This window comes from Capricornis sumatraensis, chromosome 1, assembly GCF_032405125.1.
Source record: "Capricornis sumatraensis isolate serow.1 chromosome 1, serow.2, whole genome shotgun sequence".
NCBI lineage: Eukaryota > Metazoa > Chordata > Mammalia > Artiodactyla > Bovidae > Capricornis > Capricornis sumatraensis.
This window is the reverse complement of record NC_091069.1, coordinates 170,814,175-170,836,041: the sequence shown is the minus strand read 5'-3', so window position 1 is coordinate 170,836,041 and position 21,867 is coordinate 170,814,175. Positions and strand designations below refer to the sequence as shown.

Below are 21,867 nucleotides of genomic sequence, written 5' to 3'. Positions count from 1 at the left end.
AGAAAGTTATTGATAGCACATAACAAGTCATCTGATACTCAGTTTTCATAAAATAATATAGGAGATGTTTAATAACTGCTAGCTGAAGAGCAGTCCTTATGGAGATCCTTGCATGTGTGCCTGCTAAGTTACTTCAGTCGTGTCCAACTCTTTGCAACCCTATGGACTGTAGCCCACCAGGCTCCTCTCCATGGGATTCTCCAGCCAAGACTACTGGAGTAGGTTGCCATGCCCTCCTCCAGGGAATCTTCCTGACTGACCCAGGGATCGAACCCACATCTCCTGCCAATGCAGGAGACATAAGAGATGTAAGACATAAGAGTAGCCTTATTTCAGGCCCTGGCAACCCAGAGAGAAGCCCACCCTTCTTCATATATTGTCCAAGAAAATCAGAGGTCCACAGATTGGGGGGAAAGGGGAAATGGGATAAGAAAGTAGTAGCGTCTGCCTGAAACTGTTCTCCATTACCAGAATACGCCATGAATTTTCATTTTACTTCTGGATTTGACTTCACATTCTGTTCTCCCTTCCTGGCAGGCCCTTCCCTAGCTGGAGGAACACCTACTGAGCGTTTTTTTAGACCAGCTTAAATGTCACCTTCCCTGTGCTGTTTTTCCTGAATTCTTTGCTCCACCCATCAGCGAGTGCTTCCTTGAACCCCATCCTATCTAATGGCTATGGTTGCGTCAAGCATTACATATCACACTACTCAAGCCAGGATGAAAGGTAGCAGGCCTCCTTACTGTCTCCACAAAGGAGTATACTTTTCCCAGAAGCTCCCCAACACATGTCCTCTTATGTCTCATTGGCCACATACCCAATAAGTGTATTTTGGGGGTTGTACTTTTTTCTGGGTCAGTCTCCCTCACTAGACCAAAAGGTCCTTGAAGGTGATCATTGTCTTACTCATCTTCTAGCCCCAGTTCCTGGCACACATACTTTGTTCTAAGTAAATGCCTATTGAATAGAACTGATGCAAACTTCTGTGTCTTTCCTTTTATTCTCCCCAAATATTTTCTACAGTGTATTTGTGGCTTTCCATGTAAGAACATACCATTTTGACACACACTTTTTTCTCTCCTCTTCTATCAAACCCAGTTTTAAAAATAAACAAGATACAGCTTTCCATTGTATGCCCATCATAGGTCCCTTCCCATAGACATCACTGTCACTATCACTGCAGGAGGTGGCATATGGGATTTATGCCACCCCAGTGGCATACTCAAACCCCCGTAACAATGAATGAGCCTAAACATGGACATATATAAACTTCCAAAAGTAGCTGGCAAGGTGGTACAGCACAGAGAACATACAATTTAGAGTCACAATGACCTAAGCCTTAGCCTCTTTTCACATACTATATCACCTTGGGAATGTTCCTTAACCTTATTGAGTTCATTTCTTCCATTAAAAAAAAAAGGCATCATGGGAAGACATGAGGAAATAATACCTGCTTGCTATATGTTAGTACCTTCTGCTCAAATGAACACATTTGTGAATTGACAAAGAATCTAGGCTGAGAGCAACAGTCAGTGGGTCTCCTGTCTCTTTAAGGGGTCAGGGCCAGCCACTGATCAGGCTGACTGAGAAAGATGACCTGCTTTGAAATTCTATCTTGGGCAGAGCCTTGGTTGCTTCTGATTTCCTTGCTCACAGGCTGGCAGAGACAGCCACTTGACAGCTCAGGGGGGTGCATGACTAAGGTGGAGGGATGAGCAACTGTTGCTCGTTAAAGGGGGTGGCTTGGCCGGGAGGCAGGCAGGTGACAGAAGAGCAGCATATGGAAATCCCCAACTCCACTACTCAGATGATATCACAGATCCAAATCACTGCTGTGGGAAAGGCTGGGGGTTGGGGTGTGTGGGGCAGGGCATTGGAAGGGGAGGCCTTCTCCAGGCACTCTCTTTTTTCCTTTACCACTGATTTCCCACCTCAAGTTTAGAAAAAAGGGAATAAGATGCACATTTGTTTGTCAGGTGATTGTAATTAAACAAGAAAAAGAACCAGCTTTTGGCATGCTGTGCGTTTTCACACCTCTCTTCCCGTGAGTCTGCTGTTCTTACCAGTGGAAATCCTCTTCTCCGTCTATCTGGCTAATTCAATCCTGGCCCCCAAATTCCTTGTTAGCCCTTGTGTCTTCCTTTCTTGATGCCATCTTCCTCTTAGGCTGCCACCTCTCCTAAACTCATCTCAGTTACTGTACTTCCCACACTGAATCGCCATTGTTTTCTGAGACAGCTCTAGATAAGAGTGAGAGCTCTTGGGAAACTTTGATTCTCTTCAATGCTTGGTTCATAGCAGGCGCTCAGTATGCATTGAGCTGAAAATTCCTACTCCTCAGCATATCTGACAATTCCTAACTTCTCACTAATTTTAGTTAGGTTACCAGGAGTATAATAAAGGCCTCTATGGAGGGAATGCTTGAATAATTCTAGAAGGTTTCCAGGTGCCCCTCCACTTCCCCAATGCCTGGCCCCAGACCTCAGGGGCTATAGGAGTAATGGTAGCAAGGAAACAGAAGCAAGGAGTCATTTGGAGGCCAGAGGGACATTACTTAGTGTTTGCATATTCCCAGATTTTAACTTGGTGACCCAAAGCAGACCACAGGGTCATCCAGAAGTTCCTGGACATCCTCAGATTTCCTGGGGGGAGTAGAATTAGGAGTCACGGATCTAGTCTTGAATTTCCACTTCCTGGGCAAACTACTTGGGACACGGCTGTAAGTCTGATAGACGAGATCAAATCCTGTCTCTGTCACTACGTGTGGGAATTTGTTACCTCTCTAAACCTCAGTTTCTTTCAGATCTAGGAGAACGACAATATTTATTTGGAATGCAATTGTGTGATGACTAAATCATGTGCGTATAGAATAACTAACCTAGATCTGGCACTTTGTAGGTGTTTAATAGGTGATGGCTATTATCATTTGTCAGTATTGGAGTGGGTGGGATGATGGTCTGAGCAATGTATCACCATTGTATAAACTATTACTAGATCCAGATACATGCAGAAGAAAGAATTCAAAAGTTGCTTCATATAGCTATTTTCGTTTAATGAATGTCAAATAAATGCCTACTGATATTTCCAATATGACTTCATAAAGGCCTTCGAGGGGTTTTCCACTTCTCACTGTTAGGATTTTTTTCTGATAATAGTCCCCTACTTTCCAACCTTGATGTGCCCTCCTACCTCAGGAGAGCCCCGAGCCCTCCCCAAAGGGGGCTCTGGACAGTGTCCTACCTGAGGTGTGACAGTAAATTCTGGGCTTGCTTTCCCTTTGTCCACCCCCTTTGCCCCCTTCCCCTGACTTGCCTCTCTTGCCCAGGCCTTATCTTGTCCTCTGGGGAGGTATGTTAAGTGCTCTGCCAGCCTGCCTGTATGCCTGGCCTGTTTTTTCTCACTGCCAGTACCTCCTGGATTCCAATTCCAAACATGGTATCCATCTGGGGTCACCCTTTCTTCCGGTGCCAAGAGAGATGCATTCCAAATGGAGCACAAATGTGCCTCCCGTGCTGGGCGCTCTTCATTCTGTTTGGGAACAACAGAGAGCAGGATGCGGCTGCTTTATTATCCCTCACTGCTGAAGCTTTCAGCCCCATAGCCCTATCTTTTTCTCAGGACGATTTAGGTTTCCTGCCAAGAGTCAAATGTGAAGACTCTTCTAAGAAACCTGGAGCCGAGGACACTTACCAGAGCTTTGCCAGGAGGGCCAGAGTCTTGCTGAGGGAAAGAGAAAGAAAAGTTTTCAGTTCTCCATGAAGTATATGATGTTTTGCTATTCATTCCCAAAGCTGCTGGAAGCATTCCTCCCAAGAAAGGTGGAGCTGGCGGGGAGAAGCCAGAGGTGAGAGGACAGTTGGGAGGACAGGTTGACCCATTTCCTGAATTTCCCATGTGGGGACAGTCTTAAAGCCCGACAGGCTTTGAGACCCGAAGATGAGCAGCAACGGCAGCGTGGAGGGCCAGCTCCTCGGGCACAGGCCACTGTGCATCGCCTGGAGGCAGGACCTGGAAGGGGCTGTCTTCCACCTGGCCAACTGTTTCCTGCTCCTGGGCTTCATGGGTGGCAGCGGGGTGTACGGGTGCTTCTACCTTTTCGGCTTCCTGGGCACAGGCTACCTGTGCTGTGTGCTATGGGGCTGGTTCGGTGCCTGCAGCCTGGACATTGTTCTCTGGAGCGTCCTGCTGGCCATAGCCTGCGCGCTCCAGCTGGCACACCTGGTGTACCGCCTGCGTGAGGGCACCCTCCCCGAGGAGCTGGAGCTGCTCTACAAGACGCTGTGCCTGCCCCTGCAGGTGCCCCTGCCAGCATACAAGGAGATTGTGCGCTGCTGCGAGGAGCAGGTCTTGACTCTGGCCACGGAGCAGACCTATGCCGTGGAGGGCGAGACGCCCATTGACCGCCTGTCCCTGCTGCTTTCTGGCCGGTAAGCCACTCTGTCACTACCCAGCATTTCTTCCCCACGCCCACGCTTCTCGTTTCCCAGTGCCTCCCTTTCCATTTCGTATCTCTTCCATTGAGGAAGGATGTGGCGAGTCAAACAAACCAAAATAGATTTTTCTAAGCATATACTTGCTTCCCCTTTCTTAATATTTTTTCATGAGGAAACTAGCTCATGGTTGGCAGAAAGAATTGTGAATATACTTGCTGCTGCGAGGTGTGGGGTGAATGTTTCTTGACCCTGGCTCTGAAATGACCACAACATGCCAGCATGTCATGCCTAAACTGCAGCCTTATCTCTAAGCTTTGAAAAACTGAACATTTCAATAAGATTAATTAGTTTCTTCCATATGCATTCAACCTTTGCTAAGTGCCAACTATGTGTAAGGAACAGTGCCAAAATGGGAGATTTTTTGTAACCCCTGCTCATGCCAGGACATCAGAGATATCAGCGGATATCTATGCAGATTCTACGGTAAAGCCATATATGCCCAGATATGGAGCAGGAATGGCTCAATGGTAAAGAACCTGCCTGCCAGTGAAGTAGATGTAGATTTGATCCTTGGATCGGGAAGACCCCCTGGAGAAGAATATGGTTGCCCACTCCAGTACTCTTGCCTGGGGAATTCCACGGACAGAGGAGCCTGGCAGGCTACAGCTCATGCAGTTGTAAATGAGTCAGACACACCTTAGCGACAACGACAACAACAATGAGGTTACCCTTGTCCACATTTCCATTCCAGATTGTTCTATTGAGATTCCTACAGACCAGGAGTAAAGTGCTATAAATCTGAGGGCCAGAGAGTGAGGGGAGAGTGGCGAAGTCCATGTGTGTCTCTTTGAGGATATGGTGGAGACACCTGGCTGACACATTTTAAGGAGGCTGACAGTCAGACCTTAGCAAAATGGGCTTTGTCAGAATTAGCCTGCATGTGAATGTTGGCCATTGACTGGTCTCTTCTGAACAAATACTGTGTAGCTCTGTGCTGCACATTTGGTAGGAAATTGTGAATTCTTTGAAATATTGCCCTAATGGGACTTGTATGTGGGAGCTAAGCATCTGATAGTAAGCATCTTCACCTGCTATATACTTGGACTGGCTCTGTGGAAAACAAATAGAGTATTTAAAAACTTTGTCCTTAATTTCCTCTTTCCTGCTTTTTTGAGACCAGAAGAATGCAGTGATTCAAAGAAAAAAAAAAAAGGAAAGAAAGAAAGAAAAGGGGAAAAGAAAAAAAGAAACCAGATAAGATTGCCAGTGGGGAGAAAAACTTTGACATTGATGATGACGGTACTACCACAACTACTACTAGTAATGTGGATACCCTGCATTATGGACTAATGTATAGAATCAAAGTATAATGTACACATGCCTTAATTTTGTTTGGACACTGAGGTCCTGGGTTGAATGAGCTATGAGCTTTTGTGATGTTTCATTTCATTTATGGTTGAAGTATAAATAAATGAATGTGTGTAAACAAATACACATGTAGATGCAAATATATTATGACTATTGCCAAAATGTTTGCCACCTACAATTCCATGCTTAAAATAAGGACAGTTTAGGAAACATGCTCATTCATGAGACCCATGATATTGTTTGCATCTCCTAGTATCTCTGTTCTAAGGAGAGGATTAAGACAGGTAGGAGAAACACCCACTGCGCTGTATGGTGCTCATTTATGGAAGCACATAATAATTATTGTACGGTTCAGGTATCTTTTATATGATAGATTTATCATGAGCTTGTAGACCATGTTCCTGTGAAGAGGGGAGAGGGGCGAGGGGCTTGGCCCCTCAGTGTGGTTTTTTCTAATATGCGCTGTGCTTAGTCACTCAGTCGTGTCCAACTCTTTGCAACCCCCTGGACTGTAGCCTGCCAGGCTTCTCTATACACGGGAATTCTCCAGGCAAGAATACTGGAGTGGGTTGCATGCCCTCCTTCAGGGAATATTCCCAACCAGGGATCAAACCTAGGTCTGCTACATTGCAGGCAAATTCTTTGCCAGCTGAGCAACCCATGAAGCCCTTTTCCTAGTATGTGTGTGGCTGTGTGTTAGTTGCTTAGTTGTGTCTGACTCTTTGCAACCCCTCAGACTGTAGTCCACCCGGCCCCTCCATCCATGGGACTCTCCAGGCAAGAACACTGGAGTGGGTTGCCATTTCCTTCTCCGAAAGGAACTAGAGAAAGAAAGAAGGTTAAGTTGCTCAATCATGTCCAACTCTTTGTGACCCTATGGACTGTAGCCTACCAGGCTCCTCCATCCATGGAATTTTCCAGGCAAGAGTACTGGAGTGGGTTGCCATTTCCTAGTATGCTGCTGCTAAGTCGCTTCAGTCGTGTCCGACTCTGTGCGACCCCATTAGATGACAGCCCACCAGGCTCCCCCATCCCTGGGATTCTCTAGGCAAGAATACTGGAGTGGGTTGCCATTTCCTTCTCCAGTGCATGAAAGTGAAAAGTGAAAGCAAAGTCGCTCAGTCAAGTCAGACTCTTTGCAACCCCATGGACCATAGCCTACCAGGCTCCTCCATCCATGGGATTCTCCAGGCAAGAGTACTGGAGTAGATTGCCATTTCCTTCTCCATTTCCTAGTATACCTAGCATCAAAAACTCAAGTTAAAAGTTATAAATTTCAATATTTTTCTTGCTTTTCAAGATTTGAAGTAAGAGTTTTGTTTTGATATCTTTCAACATCATCCTGTCTCAACTTTGTAAAATTGGAGCTGAGGAAAGGACTTCTAGTCTATAACCAGCCTCCGACTTTAAAAGAGAATCGTCGTTATCTTTGGCTGGTGAGGTACCACCCACCTTGAAGCAGCAGAATAGAACTCCATGCTGAGAAGTGGGGGCTTCTGATGGAGACCTCCCCAGCTCACATGCATACCTCATCTGGAGCCCTTTGCTAAAACCTCAGACGTCCTTTTTTATTTTCATAATGCAATCAGTCCCTTTCAAGACTCAGAAAGGCAAAGTGATTTCTTCAAAGTCCATCACCCTGTTAAGCTGTGCTTACTGTTGGAGAGTTTTTCTCATATACAATCCCAAGCATGAACTCCCACATGCACAGCCTCCTGAAGAGGCAGCCAGCTCTCTGAGCTGTTCATGGAGGAGGGATTACCTGTTGTCAGGAGATCAAGGAGGAAGAAGAGACTCAAATGATAAAGGATATAGTATACAATGTGAATGGCTTCAGGGAGCCATCAGGCTCATTAGATGTTGTTTTAGTCGCTAAGTCATGTCCAACTCTTTTGCAACCCCATGGATTGTAGCCTTCTCTGGAGCCTCCATGAATTGTAGGTTCCTCTGTCCATGGGATTTCCCAGGCAAGAATACTGGAGTGGGTTGCCATTTTCTTCTCCAGGAGATCTTCCCAATCCAGGGATTGAAACTGCAAAATCTAAGGAAAACAAAACAAAACACACAGGGATTGAACCCACATCTCCTGCATTGGCAGGTGGATTCTTTGCCACCTGGAAAGCCCCTCATTAGATGTTACTCACACTGTAAAGTCTTGTCCCTCCTCACTGGCTTACTTGGGTGGCCAGATTCCTTGCATGGGAAGAGGATGACGGATGGGAGGATCTGATGTGTATGGCAGCAGCTTCATTCTCTCTGGTTGTCTTTCTTCCTTTGTTCGAGAAGCTTTTCCCTGAGGTTTTGGTCCCCTTTATGGTAACACAGTGAGTTCATTTGTTTGATCTTTCCATCCCTTTTTCTTTCCTTTCTCCCTTCCTTCCTCCCTCCCCATTTCTGAAAATATTTATTAAGAGAGCTAGAGACTAGGGATCTCTTGTTAAAAAATGAAAAATATTTTCCTTGTACTCCTGGAATTTACAGTCTATCAAGAGAGTCACTAATTAGTGACTCTAGTCACTAATTTCAAGGAGGAAGGGAAAGTGCAATGAGAGCATATAAGCAGTGGACCTAAATTTTCTGGGGGGGGGGCAGATGAGACTTCCTGCAGGAAGGAATGTATAAGCTGAGGCCTGAGGAGAAGGTGTGGATTGGGAAGAGAGGCAGCTGGAGGGAACAGAATATGTGAAGCCCATGAGGTAGGGGCACACTTCATTTTCTCTTGCATCCTTTCATTACTCAGGGAAGTTCTGGTGGCTAGTTACACATTTTGATAGGTCTTGTAGAAGCAAGAGTGTTTCTGCTATCAGAGAGTGTAGGCTGACACCACATTCTGGGCTTGGTTTGAGACCTACATCCCTTTCTGTTTTCCATCTTTAAGTTGTCAGATAATACATGAAGTTTGTTAATTGATAGTGGTCTTTGATAATTTGCACACATACATATATATCTAGGCATTCACTGGGAGCAAGATATGGAGCGCTAATATCCCCTTGGCCAGAACTTAATCACATGGCTCTACTCAGCTGCAAGGGAAGTAGAGAAACATTGTCTAGCTGGGCAGTCATGAGCCCTGCTAAAAAAGTTCCAGTACTACAGAGGAAGGGGAAAAGCTGATATTGGAAAACAGAATTCCATACTGGGTTTCTCAGATCCTCATCCGCATTCTGATCTGCTTCTCAATATCCTATACATCCTTCAGAAATCAGCTGGAATGTCGTCTTTGAGAAGTCTGCCACTTGGAGAGAACTAAGCTCTCTCCCTCCTCTAGTCTCCTGTCTCACAATAGCATTTGTTGACTTACAGCTAGTTGTTTATGTCCCTGTGACTTCCACTAAATTGTGAAATCCCGAAAGGTAAGGATCAGATTATTGGGTCTTTCCTGGGGGTCCAGCAGTTGCCATGCAGTGCAGCTGAAGAGTAAAAAAGAAAAAAAAAGGACCAGATCATCTCCAGGTTCCCAGACTTCCAGGAACACAGAAGGTTCTCCATACTTTTTTTTTTTTTTAAGACAATTGAGCTCCAAGAAAAGTGGAACAATAGCTCCTTCCAGCTGGACAGGATGTACCTCACAGAGCTTGTTGATCTGCCCTCTTTGTTCAATAAACTCATTCCCAGTGCAACTGACTTTAGAAGAGAGGTTGAAACTGAGACTCTTGAGTTTTCTAGGTAAAAGAGGAAAAAGCCCATTCTGGATCCTAGTCATTTTCCACTCTTCTAACATGTAATTTAAACTCTGGAGAAGCTTTGGGTAACCACTTCTCTTTTCCCACACAGTCTCTTCTCTCCCTTTGCCAGGGTTCGTGTGAGCCAGGACGGGCAGTTTCTGCACTACATCTTTCCTTACCAGTTCATGGACTCTCCTGAGTGGGAATCGCTGCATCCCTCTGAGGAGGGGGTGTTTCAGGTAATAGGGAGCCCCACGGCAGCACTGCCCCAGCCCATCCCACTGCAACCCAGCAACATCTGTGCTTCCATCTTTCCTCTCTTTTTGCACACCTTTGAACTACTGCCAATATGATGCTAGAGGTGGGAGCACTCTCCTCCAGTGGAAAAAGTGCCTGGCAGAGGAGGGGTAGGGTAGGGAGGCGCTGATCCCTGAAACGGGGGCCATGTCACTCCTATGCCTAAAACTCTTCCAGAAGACCCCAGTGACCACAGGATAAAAGCCCTCGCTCCTTAGAGAGTGACTTAAGCCCTTTAGTGACATCCTGGAGCTGCATCTCCAGCCCTTTCCTCACACTTCCTGCTCACACCAGCCATGCTGAATTACTTCCCCAGACATACCACACTGTTTTACACGGCCGTGCCTTGGCCCCTACTGTCGCCTCTATCCGAAATGCACTTCCCTCATCAGGAGGAGGCTATGGCGTCTCACTTCCTTTGAAGCCTGCCCAGACTGACCTCACCAGCTTCCACCCCCACACATTGCCTGCGCGCCCCCTCTGTTCCTTTGACTATGCTGACTGCACACATGTACGATTTGGTTTTCTTTCTGTCTTTTGCATAGTAAATTCCTTGACGTAGAAATCTGGGCTTTTCCTCTCCATCCCCAGGCTCCAAAGGGCAATGCTTTGTACACAGTAGTAGGTGTTCAGTAAAGTTTCACTGAACTGCCTCGCCAGAAGGCCACTGGTGTCTCAGAGTGCTCCAGAGGGCATCACATACACTGTCTAAGGTCAGGGCCTGGCTGCTTGAGCCCTCCTCTCCTCTCTGTCAATCCTTCAGATTTCAGTTACCTTCTTTGTAGTTCTCACTTACTGCACGGCTAGCATGTGACAGGCACTACCTATTTCATTGCCTTATTGATTCTCACAACAGTCCTCTGGATTGAATATTGTTATTAACCTGTTTAACAGATGAGGCAACGAAAACCTCAAGTAATTTGCCCAAGCGCTTCATCTAGAAAGTGGCAAAACCAAGTTGCCTGACACCACTATTCTATTCTTTTTTAAAACGGGGGGTTACCAGGAGAGTGGAGGTCACACATATACACCATCATAGGGACTCCCCTGTCCAGATAGTTGGCCAGGACTGGGTTCCCTCTGTCTCCTATCAGTTCTATCAGGAAGTTCCTCAGGCAAGCACTTATGCCAGCCCCAAAATAGACACATGCCAGGCGGTGCCAGCTGGCTGGGCCTGCTTCCGCCCCACCCTGACTCTTGGCTCTGTGAGGACAGGCCCTGAGGGGCGATCCTAATCCCCCTGCCTGGACCATCAGCCACAGGCCCCCCTCTGAACACGTGCCTCCCCCACCACATACGCACATCCTCTCCAGGCAGCTCAGCAGTCACCTTTGAGAACTCCCTCAGAGCCACAGGAACCTTCAGGAGGGCTGAGTCAGGTCCTGAGCCAGCCAGACCAGGCTCTGTTTCTGACACTGAAACCGAGAAACAGGTGGTGGATAAGCCGGGTGTCCTCCCTTTAGTTATGCTTGAAAGGAAGGGCTATGACCCCAGATGGCCTCTCAGCATCTGAGCGGGATGTAGGGACCGTCACATTTCTTCCATTTGTATTTTTAGTAGGCACCTCCACTGGGAGCCTTGAGATCCACACACTTGCTCTTGGCTCAGTGAAGTCCCATTTCCTCTTTGCAAATGTCAAGAGTTGTCTCAGGTTGTAGTTCGTCTTGTCCTTGCCTTTGCATTTGCATAGTCTTTGTTGACTAATAGGGAATCCACAGTGACTGAATCATAATTCTTACTGAGTTTGCCACAAGAGATAAACATTCCATCACACCTCTCAAGAATTCAATGAACAATTTATTGACTGTTAAACACTGCGACCCTCTCATCAGTTACCGAGAACATAACATGGGAGCGATCACATGGAAATCAGCATTAGTTCTCTAATTCGCATCATGTTTTACTGGACTCAAGGTCTCTTTATGTACATCATCTCATTTAATCCATTCAACCAGCTTTGAAGGTGAAGGTTAAAGAAAAACCTGGTCAAACCAGTCAATCCATTGGTTTCTGAAGATATTTAGGAAGGATTTTATACTGGGCATGAGAAAACAACATCAAGTTATTTTCCAACTTACAAGATTAGTAGTTTTCACCTAATTCATTCACTTATTTCAGTAATATTTATTGAGCTGTTACAGTAACCTGGGCAGTACATGGTTTGTTTTTGTTTGGTTTTATTTTTGGCCACATCACATGGAATGTGGGATCTTAGTTCCCTGACCAGGAATTGAACCCATGGTTCATGAGCCCATGCCCCCTGCAGTGAAGTATGGAGTCTTAACCTCTGGATTGCTAGGGAGTTCCCACCTGGACAGTATTAAATGTGCTCAGAGTGTATCAGTCAACAGAACAGACGAAGGTCCCTGCCTTAATGCAATTCACATTCTAGTAGGTGAGACAAAAAATTAGCCATAGAAATTATGAATAAGTAAATTATGTAATATGTTAAAAATAATTAATTATAGTAAAAAAATAGAATAGTTTAAGGGAGAGATACAATTGACCCCTGAACAACATAGGCGGTAGGGTTATTTTCACACAGTAGAAAATCCATGTATAATTTATAGTGAAAGTTGCTCAGTAGGGTCTGACTCTTTGAGACCACATGGCCTATACAGTCCACGGCATTCTCCAGGCCAGAATACTGGAGTGGGTAGCCCTTCCCTTCTCCAGGAATCAAACCAGGGTCTCCTGGATTCCAGGCGGATTCTTTACCAGCTGAGCTACTAGGAAAGCCCATAATTTATAGTCCAACCTCCAAATATACAGTTCCCCCAGATCTGGGGTTCCACATCCTCAGACTTAACCAATCAGCCAATTGTGTAGCACTTCAGGTATTTACTATTGAAAAACAAATCCCCATTTAAATGGATCCACACAGTTCAAACCTGTGTTGCTCGAGGGTCAACTATAATTGCAATTGTAATTGGAGATTTCATGGAAGTCTTTGTTGAACTGGTGATATTTGAGCAAAGACCTGAGGTGATTAGCAGTGTGAGCTCTGAGAATATCTGGGGGGATAGCATATTAGACAGAGGGAAGAGCCAGTGCAAAAGCTGGGTGTGAGAGAGACTAGCAATTTGAGGTCCAGAAAGAAGGTCAATGAATCTGGAACAGGGAGAGGGAGGGGGATGAAGAGCAGGAGAGGAAGTCAGAGAGGTGGTAAGGAGACATGTCATCTAGGGCCAGAGTGTATATTTTCTAAATACACCCCAAAGGATTTCCTAACACATTGGATGTAGTATGTGAGAGAAAGAGGATCAAGAAAACTTCTAAGACTTCTGACCTGAGAAACTGGAAGGATGAAGCTGCTATCAAATGTGATAAGGAAGGCTGCAGATAGTACTGGCTTTGGGAGAAGAGAGGGAAGTCGTTTGGGAGGTATTAGATTTGCGTCATCTATGGACATTTAAATACAGACACTGCGTAGGCAGTTGCATACTTGAGTCTGGAATTAAGGAACAAGGTCTGAGCTTGAGACTAAGTTTGGGAGTCATTAGCCTACAGATGATATTTAAAGCTGTTACATTGGACAAGATCACCAGTGAGTGAGTGTAGACAGAAAAGGGATTCAAGAAAAGGGGTATTCTAGTGTTTAGAAGTTGAAGGGGGTGAAAAGTAGCAAAAGAAGCTGAAAGGGACTAATCAGGAGGTTATACCAGGAGAGTGTGGCATCCTGGGAGCCAAGTGAAGAATATCGATGAGGAGGACTGAATGCCGTGAAAACTGATCATCAGACTCAGCAATGCAGAAGTCATAGGCGACCTTGCCAGGAACAGCTTGTAGACCACCGGGGCGGAGCCTTGCTGGCTGAAGAGAGAGAATACAAGGGGAGGAACTGGTAGCAGCCAAGTATGGACAACTTTTTCATGGAGTTTTACTGAAAAGGAGAGCAAATCAATGGAGTGATAGCTAACCAAGGAACTAGAGTGAAGCAAAAAAGATTTTGATTTAAGATGGAAGAAGTAACAGTGTATTTGCAAGAATGCCCACAGTCTTTTCTGTTCAGCATTGAGGACACTTCTTGCATCCTTATTAGCTCTCATGTGTACCCACTTCATGTGCAGCACCCTGATTTCTTGTTTGGGAATTGTTAGTAAGTGCACTGAAAGTACAGGTTATGGTAGATGTGACAACTACTTGTTGAGTCAGATTAGTAACAGATGGATTGTGAGGACCAGTATTCTCATGAGGCAACAAGTCTGGAGAGATTAAGCAATTTATCTGATGTCACACAGCTGGTAAAGCTGGAATTGAAACTCGTTTCTGGTCTTGATGAGGCAATTTAGGCCCTGACTTGAGTGCTGATGACTGAGGGGTAGAGGAAATGAAGGAAGGGAACCGAAGAGGGGTACAGCAGATGGGAAGGGGAGGCGGGGAGCAGAGGGGCTGTTCTGGAGGCAATGAAATGAAAGGATTATATATATGATCTCTGATAAAGAACCCCACCTTTAATGAGACAACCCACATAAAGCACTTAACACGATGACTGGCACATGGTCACTCTCAGCAAATGTTAGCTGTTGTCCTCCTTCTCATTTCCTTTGTCTCCATTCGTGAATCTTCATCTTAAGCTCTGCCAAGCTGCTCACTTTTAAAGTACTTAGGACAGGGTATAAAGAATTGTGTGATTCTACACACTTTTCCTTTACTGTACTAAGGATGTTTGCATTTGAAACCTATCTTTACTACTCATCACTATTTTAACAAGATTTTTCAAGCACCTGCTCTGCGCTGTGCATACATTACTGACCCTGCAAGTGTGACTTAGCTGTGCATCATGGGCACATAGCCAAGTACACAGAAATTACTAGGTGTCTATATAAATGGAGAGTGGGGTATCCTTCCACTTTGTGTTCTTACGAGTGCCTCTTGGGACTTTCCGGGTGGTCCAGGGGTTAAGACACTGTGCTCTTGAGGCAGGGGGCACGGGTTCTGTCTCTGGTTAGGAAACTAAGATCCTGTAAACTGCAAGGCACCTCACCCCCCCTCCCCCAAGAGTTCCTTTTCCTCTGTGCCCCTTTTCTGAATTTAATCCGCAGATCCATTTGGTTACTTGTAGGGCTCAAGTCAAGTGCAGCTCATGGGTCTGAAGACCAGGCCAGCATTCTATCCACTTGATGTAGCCTGGCATGCCTGATCAGAGGCTCTCTTCTCACTGAAATTATTCCCAATTCTTCTTTGTGTCCCAACTGCAATATATTATCTTTTATCCTTAAAAACTGTCATCAGCATCCTGACCTTTCTTCTGAGCACCAGGAAGCCCCTATTCTCTCCTGGGATCACAACAGGCTCAGAACCTTCTGCAGCCATTAGCGGGATCAGCCATGGAACATAGTGTATGAGAGCTGAAGAGACTGGAGGTGGACTGTGAGGTTCCAGGAGGTGATCTCAGGGCTCTTCACAAGACAACCCCTCTACTCCATCCCTCCCACCATATCAGTGCACACAATAAAAGTCATTCACTGGACCTCTTCAAGGCAAGGCCCTGGAGAGATACTTCCATAGCTTCTTCAGGAGAAGTGCAAAGTGCAGCGATTTGCCAAGTAAACTGTACATATCTCTGTACTAAGCTTGGACACATTTTTAAGTTTCAACCTTCACTTTCTGTCCCTGACCCCTCTCAGGTCACTCTGACAGCTGAGACTGAATGTAGCTACATTTCCTGGCCCCGGAAAAATCTCCACCTCCTTCTGACCAAAGAGCGATACATCTCTCGCCTCTTCTCGGTCCTGCTGGGCTATGACATCTCAGAGAAGCTCTACGCTCTCAATGACAAGCTCTTTGCTAAGTTCGGGCTCCGCTTTGACATCCGTCTCCCCAGCCTCTACCACGTCCTGGGTCCTGCTGCCTCAGATCCAGGACCAGAGTCTGAGAAGGATGACGAGGAAGTCCGTGAGCCGGCGGCATCCCCTCCTCAGGCCCTGCGCACGTCTGTCCAGCAAACACCTCCTAGCTCCCCACCTCCACTGGTCACCAGCTCTCCTGCACCTCCTCCCTGGGTCAGAATGTCCAGGCCCGACAGCGGCGTCCTGGGTGAGGACTCCACCAGTCTGGTTCTGGAGGATTTTGAGGAGGTGTCGGGATCAGAATCATTCATGGATTATAAGAGTGATGGGGAGTACATGAGGTGAGGGGAGAACTAACATGGGCACGGCCCCCCGGCTCGGGATCCTGTGTAAGTACTCAGAAGGCAGTTGCTGCAGTCTTGCCAATAGCTGGCCTTAACTTGGTTTATGAGGGCAAAAAATCATTTCATGGAGCCTCTCCTCTCAGAGGACTCCCAGAAAGTGGCATTAACCCAACCCTGCAGATAGCAACTCACTCCTGTTGCATGAAAGGCATGAGGGTTTTTTAAAAAAACTCATCCCTTATTAATTGTGATTGCTTTCAAAAGTGGTCTGGCTGGCTGACATTTGACCAAGCAGATAGGTTGCTAATTTTTTTTTTTTTCCAAAGTTGTGCTAATAACCAAGGTCACATTTAAGGCTAAAGGGTATTTTGTTATGGCATGCATTTTAAAGAATACTTTAAAAAGCTGGCATGGCTCAAATTCCTAATGATTCTTCTTGGCATATAGTCAGCTCCAGAAAGCAGTCATTATTTAGCCTGGATTGGACAGGCACTTCTGTTAAAATCGCCCCTATTTCAAAGAGGCTTGTGTTTGGAGGCTAATGACACTGGGAGGAAAATGTGCCCACCTTGCTATCCTCTGACCCAGTGGAGAGTGTGTTGCTCAGGCCCAGGACTGGACACTGCTGAGTGAATGTTACCATGATAGAATGAATTTCCTAGAAAATCATAACTGTGGGTGGTAGAGTGGGCGTGAATCTGACGTAGGAAAGTGTGTGTACAGCTCAGGAGAGTGTACATAAAAGGCTCTGCTGAGCAGTTTTGGGAAATTGTTCTCATGTTCCCTCTGACTGCTCTCACAATGCTGTGACATTTTCCTCTAGGACTCCACCCAACCACGGTGCAGGCCTGGCTTTTCCTGAGGAAAATACCACTGTTCTCAAATTGGAAGACATTTCCAAGGTTGGGGAGGGGTGCTTAAGAGAGTAATCATTCTTTAGGAAACACTCTTTTCCCAAGGAACTATTTCAGGTAGGAAGGCATCTAGGGTACTTTGAGGTTAAGTGAGTGAATGTTTGTACATTTTGAAAAGCAAATCACATAAATGGAGAAAGAGGCGAGAGAGGTGAGTGCTAAAAGATTAGCTATTTGGTTTCACGGATATGGAACTAATCATCTATGGAGTCAGTCCTTAGAAGCAGCATCCAGCAGATCACCCTCTTGACCTCCTCCACTTGTGTGGTCCTCTCCCAGTGTCCGTCCCCCGCTGCGCTGACAGTCGCCTCCCTGCTAGCCTACCCACCAGTGTGTGTGAATTCTGTCCCGTGGGCCCCACTCTTTGTCCCCATACCTACCCGCCTGCACACACTCTGAACTCACACAGCTCCCTGGGTCCTCCTGTTCTGCCTGCTTCTCTTTTCCTGGCTCTTTTCTCCCCTCCTTCCAGTTTCTGCTCAGTCCTCGGCTTCCTCAGTGTGCTGCTTTTAAGAAGAAAAAGGCCCATTTCTGCTTCTTCTCTGTTAACTGCCCCTCTCTATACTTTTCCTCCACGTTGACCCTATTTGACTATTCATGTATTTCTCTCTCTGTTGCCTTCTTCCTGTTCCTCCACTTCCCGTCTTGCTCCATCTCTTCTTCCTAAACTGCCCTATATGCCCAACTTAATTTTTAATCCTGACTCTTCCGAGATCAGTACCTCTCCCTAACCCTATGAAGAAGACCATTCAAGTGAGGATGCGAGAATTCTCTTCTCTGATGGCTACACGTTTCATGCATGAGTTTTCCCAAACGTTAACAGGCAGGCAGTGTTTTAGACAAGAGACCTGCATGGGGAGCCCAAAGTCCTGATTGCTACGTCTGGCTCTACTTCTGTTTGCAAAGCACACAGTCTCACTGAATCTTACTTCCTTCACATGAATGTGTTGACCCAGCTGGCCCCCTCAAGGCTCTCCTGGGTTTATGTGAGAAGGAAAAGGATGAACTGTTCAGAGGAGGAAAAAGAAGCAGGCAGGCAACCTTATAACAGACACAAGCCCCTGGACATCAGTGTGTCTTCCAGCAAGAACTTGCGGCTGTGTTTCACTATGATTTCTCTTGTGACTTGGAGCTGTCCTCCTCTCTGCTGGGTAGCAGGGTCCTACTTGACTATCAGGTCTCTCCATTCTGTACCTGTGAAGAACCTCACCTACCATGTGAGAGGCATGGTAGGTGAGATGTTCACATGCAAGGTGGTCCCACCTCTGTCTCTCCGGTCCTCTATTCTTAATACTATTGAAAAAAAGGCTTCTTCCCAAATTCAGCCTTTTCTGAGGTTCACAGTGAGAAAACTGCTAATATAACTCACTTTCTTTATACTTACTAGTATTTGGAGTATAAAGAGAGAATATATTAGAATCATTTTTGGTTTAAGTAACAGAGAGAAAGGAAAAAACTGTGTTAACTGAGCACCAAAGAATTGATGCTTTTGAACTGTGGTGTTGGAGAAGACTCTTGAGAGTCCCTGGGACTGAAAGGAGATCCAACCAGTCCATTCTAAAGGAGATCAGTCCTGGGTGTTTATTGGAAGGTCTGATGTTGAAGCTGAAACTCCAATACTTTGGCCACCTGATGAGAAGGGCTGACTAGTGAGCTGAAAAGACCCTGATGCTGGGAATGATTGAAGGCAGGAGGAGAAGGGGATGGATGACAGAGGATGAGATGGTTGGATGGCATCACTGACTCAATGGACACGAGTTTTGGTGGACTCCAGGAGTTGCTGATGGACAGGGAGGCCTGGTGTGCTGTGGTTCATGGGGTCGCAAAGAGTCGGACACAACTGAGCGACTGAACTGAACTGAACTGCCACAAAGTTTTCAGAACAATTTGAAAATGTGATCAAATTGACCAAATTTCAGACAGCTTTAGTTTGTGATAATGGGATAATTTAGCCCAGAGACATTTTCCCCAAATTGTATTTTGGGACGTTTGGTGTGACTTATTTGTCATCAAACTCCTTTTATGGTTATTATTGTAATGAATAAGCATAGTGCCTCAAGACTGGTAGCAGTTTACTTCTTTCCTTTCCAAAGCAGGGCACAATTCACCATCCAGTCCCTGACTCTTCCGCAACCAAAACTGTACGCTCATTGCTATTCATGCTGGTCCAGAACTTAAGAGCCATGAAGCTGACTGGATTCTGCATTGTTGGGAGTGACATAGCTGCGTCACACTGACGGCAGTGCTGTGCCTCACACCAAGACAGTTTAAATCCAACTGAAAGTAGTCAGTGTCTCCACTGGAGCATTCTTCGTTTGTTTGTTTTGAAGAGCACAGTTTTCAGCCTGGTGGTACCTAGAACTGAGCCAAAACTGGTTGTTACTTTTTTAACATGCAAAGCAATACTGTACAATAATGTATTCATGCAGGGTCTCACAGTTAGACCTCACATTAACCCTGCCTTCTCTAGAATATTTCCTGTTAATTCTATGAACACACTCCACAATGTTTCATTTGATGTCTTACAGGAGATGCTCAATGAATACATCTCTGAAGTGGTCAGTTAAGTCAAGCTACTGAGTCTACTATCACAAACTAACTGAAAGCTGTCTAAAATTTGGCCAGTTTAGCTTATGTTTTCAAATTGTTCTGAAGACTCTGTAGTTTGAAAGTAAAGACTCTGATTGCTTCCTTTTTATTATTTAAATAAACAAAGAAATGAGAAACACATTACAACATGGGGACTAATTGTGGTCAAGGAAAGAGGCCAGGACCAGGACATATTACCAAAGGCCAGAGAACCAATTTGACAAACATTCACTGAGTATCCACTATGTATTTCAGGCACTGTGCCAGGTAATCATATTATGAGTAATCATGAGTAACAGCTGAAAGACTGGAAGATGCTTAATCTGCAAGAGATGGACAAGAGTAATATCTTCAAATTTTGAAAAGATATCTTCACCTTAATCGGGTGACGTTCTTGAGGACAAAGATGAATTAAGGACTGAAAGCTATAAGGAGAATGGATTGCCTCAAGGAGTAGTAAGTTACTCGTTACTAGAAGAATTCAACTGGTGATCAGAAGAAATCTTCTCAGAGGTTTTTTTTAAGGTGATTCATGCTCCAAGCGAAGGATGCCTTATGTTATTGCTATTAAGGTGCCTTCTAACTCTGTGATGCTATGATTCAATGATTTTAAGTTGTGAATCTTGTCCTGCCACATAATTACCTTCAAGGGCAGTTCCCTAGCTGCAGAACAGGGCTAATAGTCTCATAGATAATCAATACCTACTAGTAAGTAAATGGGATTCCTTGATAGCTCAGTTGATAAAGAATCTGACTGCAATGCAGGAGACCCCAGTTCGACTCCTAGGTCAGGAAGATCCTCTGGAGAAAGTGGCTCAGCTGGTAAAGAATCTGCCTGCAATGCAAGATACCTGGGTTCGATCCCTGAGTTGGGAAGATCTCCTGGAGAAGGGAAAGGCTACCCACTCCAGTATTCTGCCCTGGAGAATTCCATGTACTGTATAGTCCATGGGGTCACAAAGAGTCAGACATGACTGAGCAACTTTCACTATCCAGTATTATTCAGAAGTAAGTAAATAGGTAGCTTCTGTTGATGTTATCAGGTTGCTTGAGGAGTAATTGAGATAAAATATACAAAGGCAGTTTGTTAAGCTGTATATTCCTAGTTTAATGTGTAATGTATTTTAAAATTCTGTTCTATGTATAATTATTTGCAAATTCCTTCCCTTCTCTCTCACTCTCACTTCCCTCCCCAATCCCTCCCCCTACTCCTTCTGAGACACATGATTTCCCCTTATTTCCTCCAGTCTGGTTTCCTAAGGGAGGTAATAACCGTCAGGATCCCCTGACAACAAAAGGAACAGCTAAAAGTTGGAGGTCCAAAGAAAACACACACTAGCTCCTTGGCCCCTGAATAGCTAAGGGATGGTCAGACCTTCATCTGTTTTATTTGTGCAGAGGAGACAAGATCACCATCACACTATATTCAGGTCCCTTCCCTCAGAAGTCTCTATGGTGCTTTGTTAGCTGTCAGTGTTGTTAAATAGCACGTTTCTCCCAGAACCACTGGAAAGCCTCCTGGGGCAGAAGACTTGCCCTTGAAGGTAGCCTGGCAGGAGCTGCCTGGGGTCTCCGGGTCTGGGTCTCTGGATGGTAGCTCTGCTTAACCTGGCAAGGATCCATGTTCAAGTAGTTAAGTTAGAGGCAGCAGTTCCCTCCCCACTTAGGACCACAACAGCCTGTATTTGTTTTTCTTCTATTTCTGTTTTACAGGTCTCATTTACCTACTCCTTGCTTTGTAAAAATAAAACACAAGGGTTTTATAAAACTCACTGGTTTTCTATGCAGATTTTTAAACTCATCCCATAGTGTTAGATAGGAAGTATAGTTCTATAGATTCTTCATAGGAAGCAACCAAAGTTGATCTCTTGGTCTCTTCTCCTATAAAATGAGGGAATTGAACTATATAACTTCAAAACTGACTCACCCTAATATTATAGAAGAAAATGATTCAACGATTCAACTGCTCCTATTGTGTTAGACATTGCATACAGTTAAAATATTGGAAACTTGTAGAGGAAAAAGAGACCTAAACAGAACCCTCTGAAGTTATGTAAGCTATCCCAAGCCACCGTGCTGAAATCCTTCCTCTGTTTTTCCACAGCTTCCAGAACTCCTCCCCGGAGCTTCTCTGAAGTTATGTCCAGGGGACAGGCGCCCTTGGCTCCAACCCAGACTCCTGAACTGTAAGGGTCAACGGACCATCCTTTACTCTGGCCACGTTAATCCTCACAGGATGGTCACTTGTGTGCACACCCCTCTTCTCACCCACTGGAAGGCTCACAGCCAAGGTTGGAGCAGACACAGAGTATGCCAGCACTGCAACCACACCAAGGCCCCTGAGTGACTTTTAGGAATTTGCCTTCATCAGCCTTCCTTCCAAGAGAAGGCATCCAAAAGTGCCAAAGCACAGATTCTATCCTTTACTAACTGCAGAATTTCAGGCAAGTCACATCGCCTCCCTG

General features: G+C 45.4%; 1 protein-coding gene across 1 annotated transcript; it reads left to right on the top strand.

Annotated features, from left to right (window-relative positions):
* Window positions 1-3,936: 3,936 nt before the first annotated feature.
* On the top strand, window positions 3,937-21,592 carry POPDC2 (popeye domain cAMP effector 2). Its single transcript, XM_068985995.1, has 4 exons — window positions 3,937-4,427; window positions 9,597-9,705; window positions 15,394-15,802; window positions 21,507-21,592. Exons 1-4 carry the CDS (start codon window positions 3,937-3,939, stop codon window positions 21,590-21,592), a joined length of 1,095 nt encoding a protein of 364 aa, XP_068842096.1.
* The last annotated feature ends 275 nt before the right edge of the window (window positions 21,593-21,867 follow it).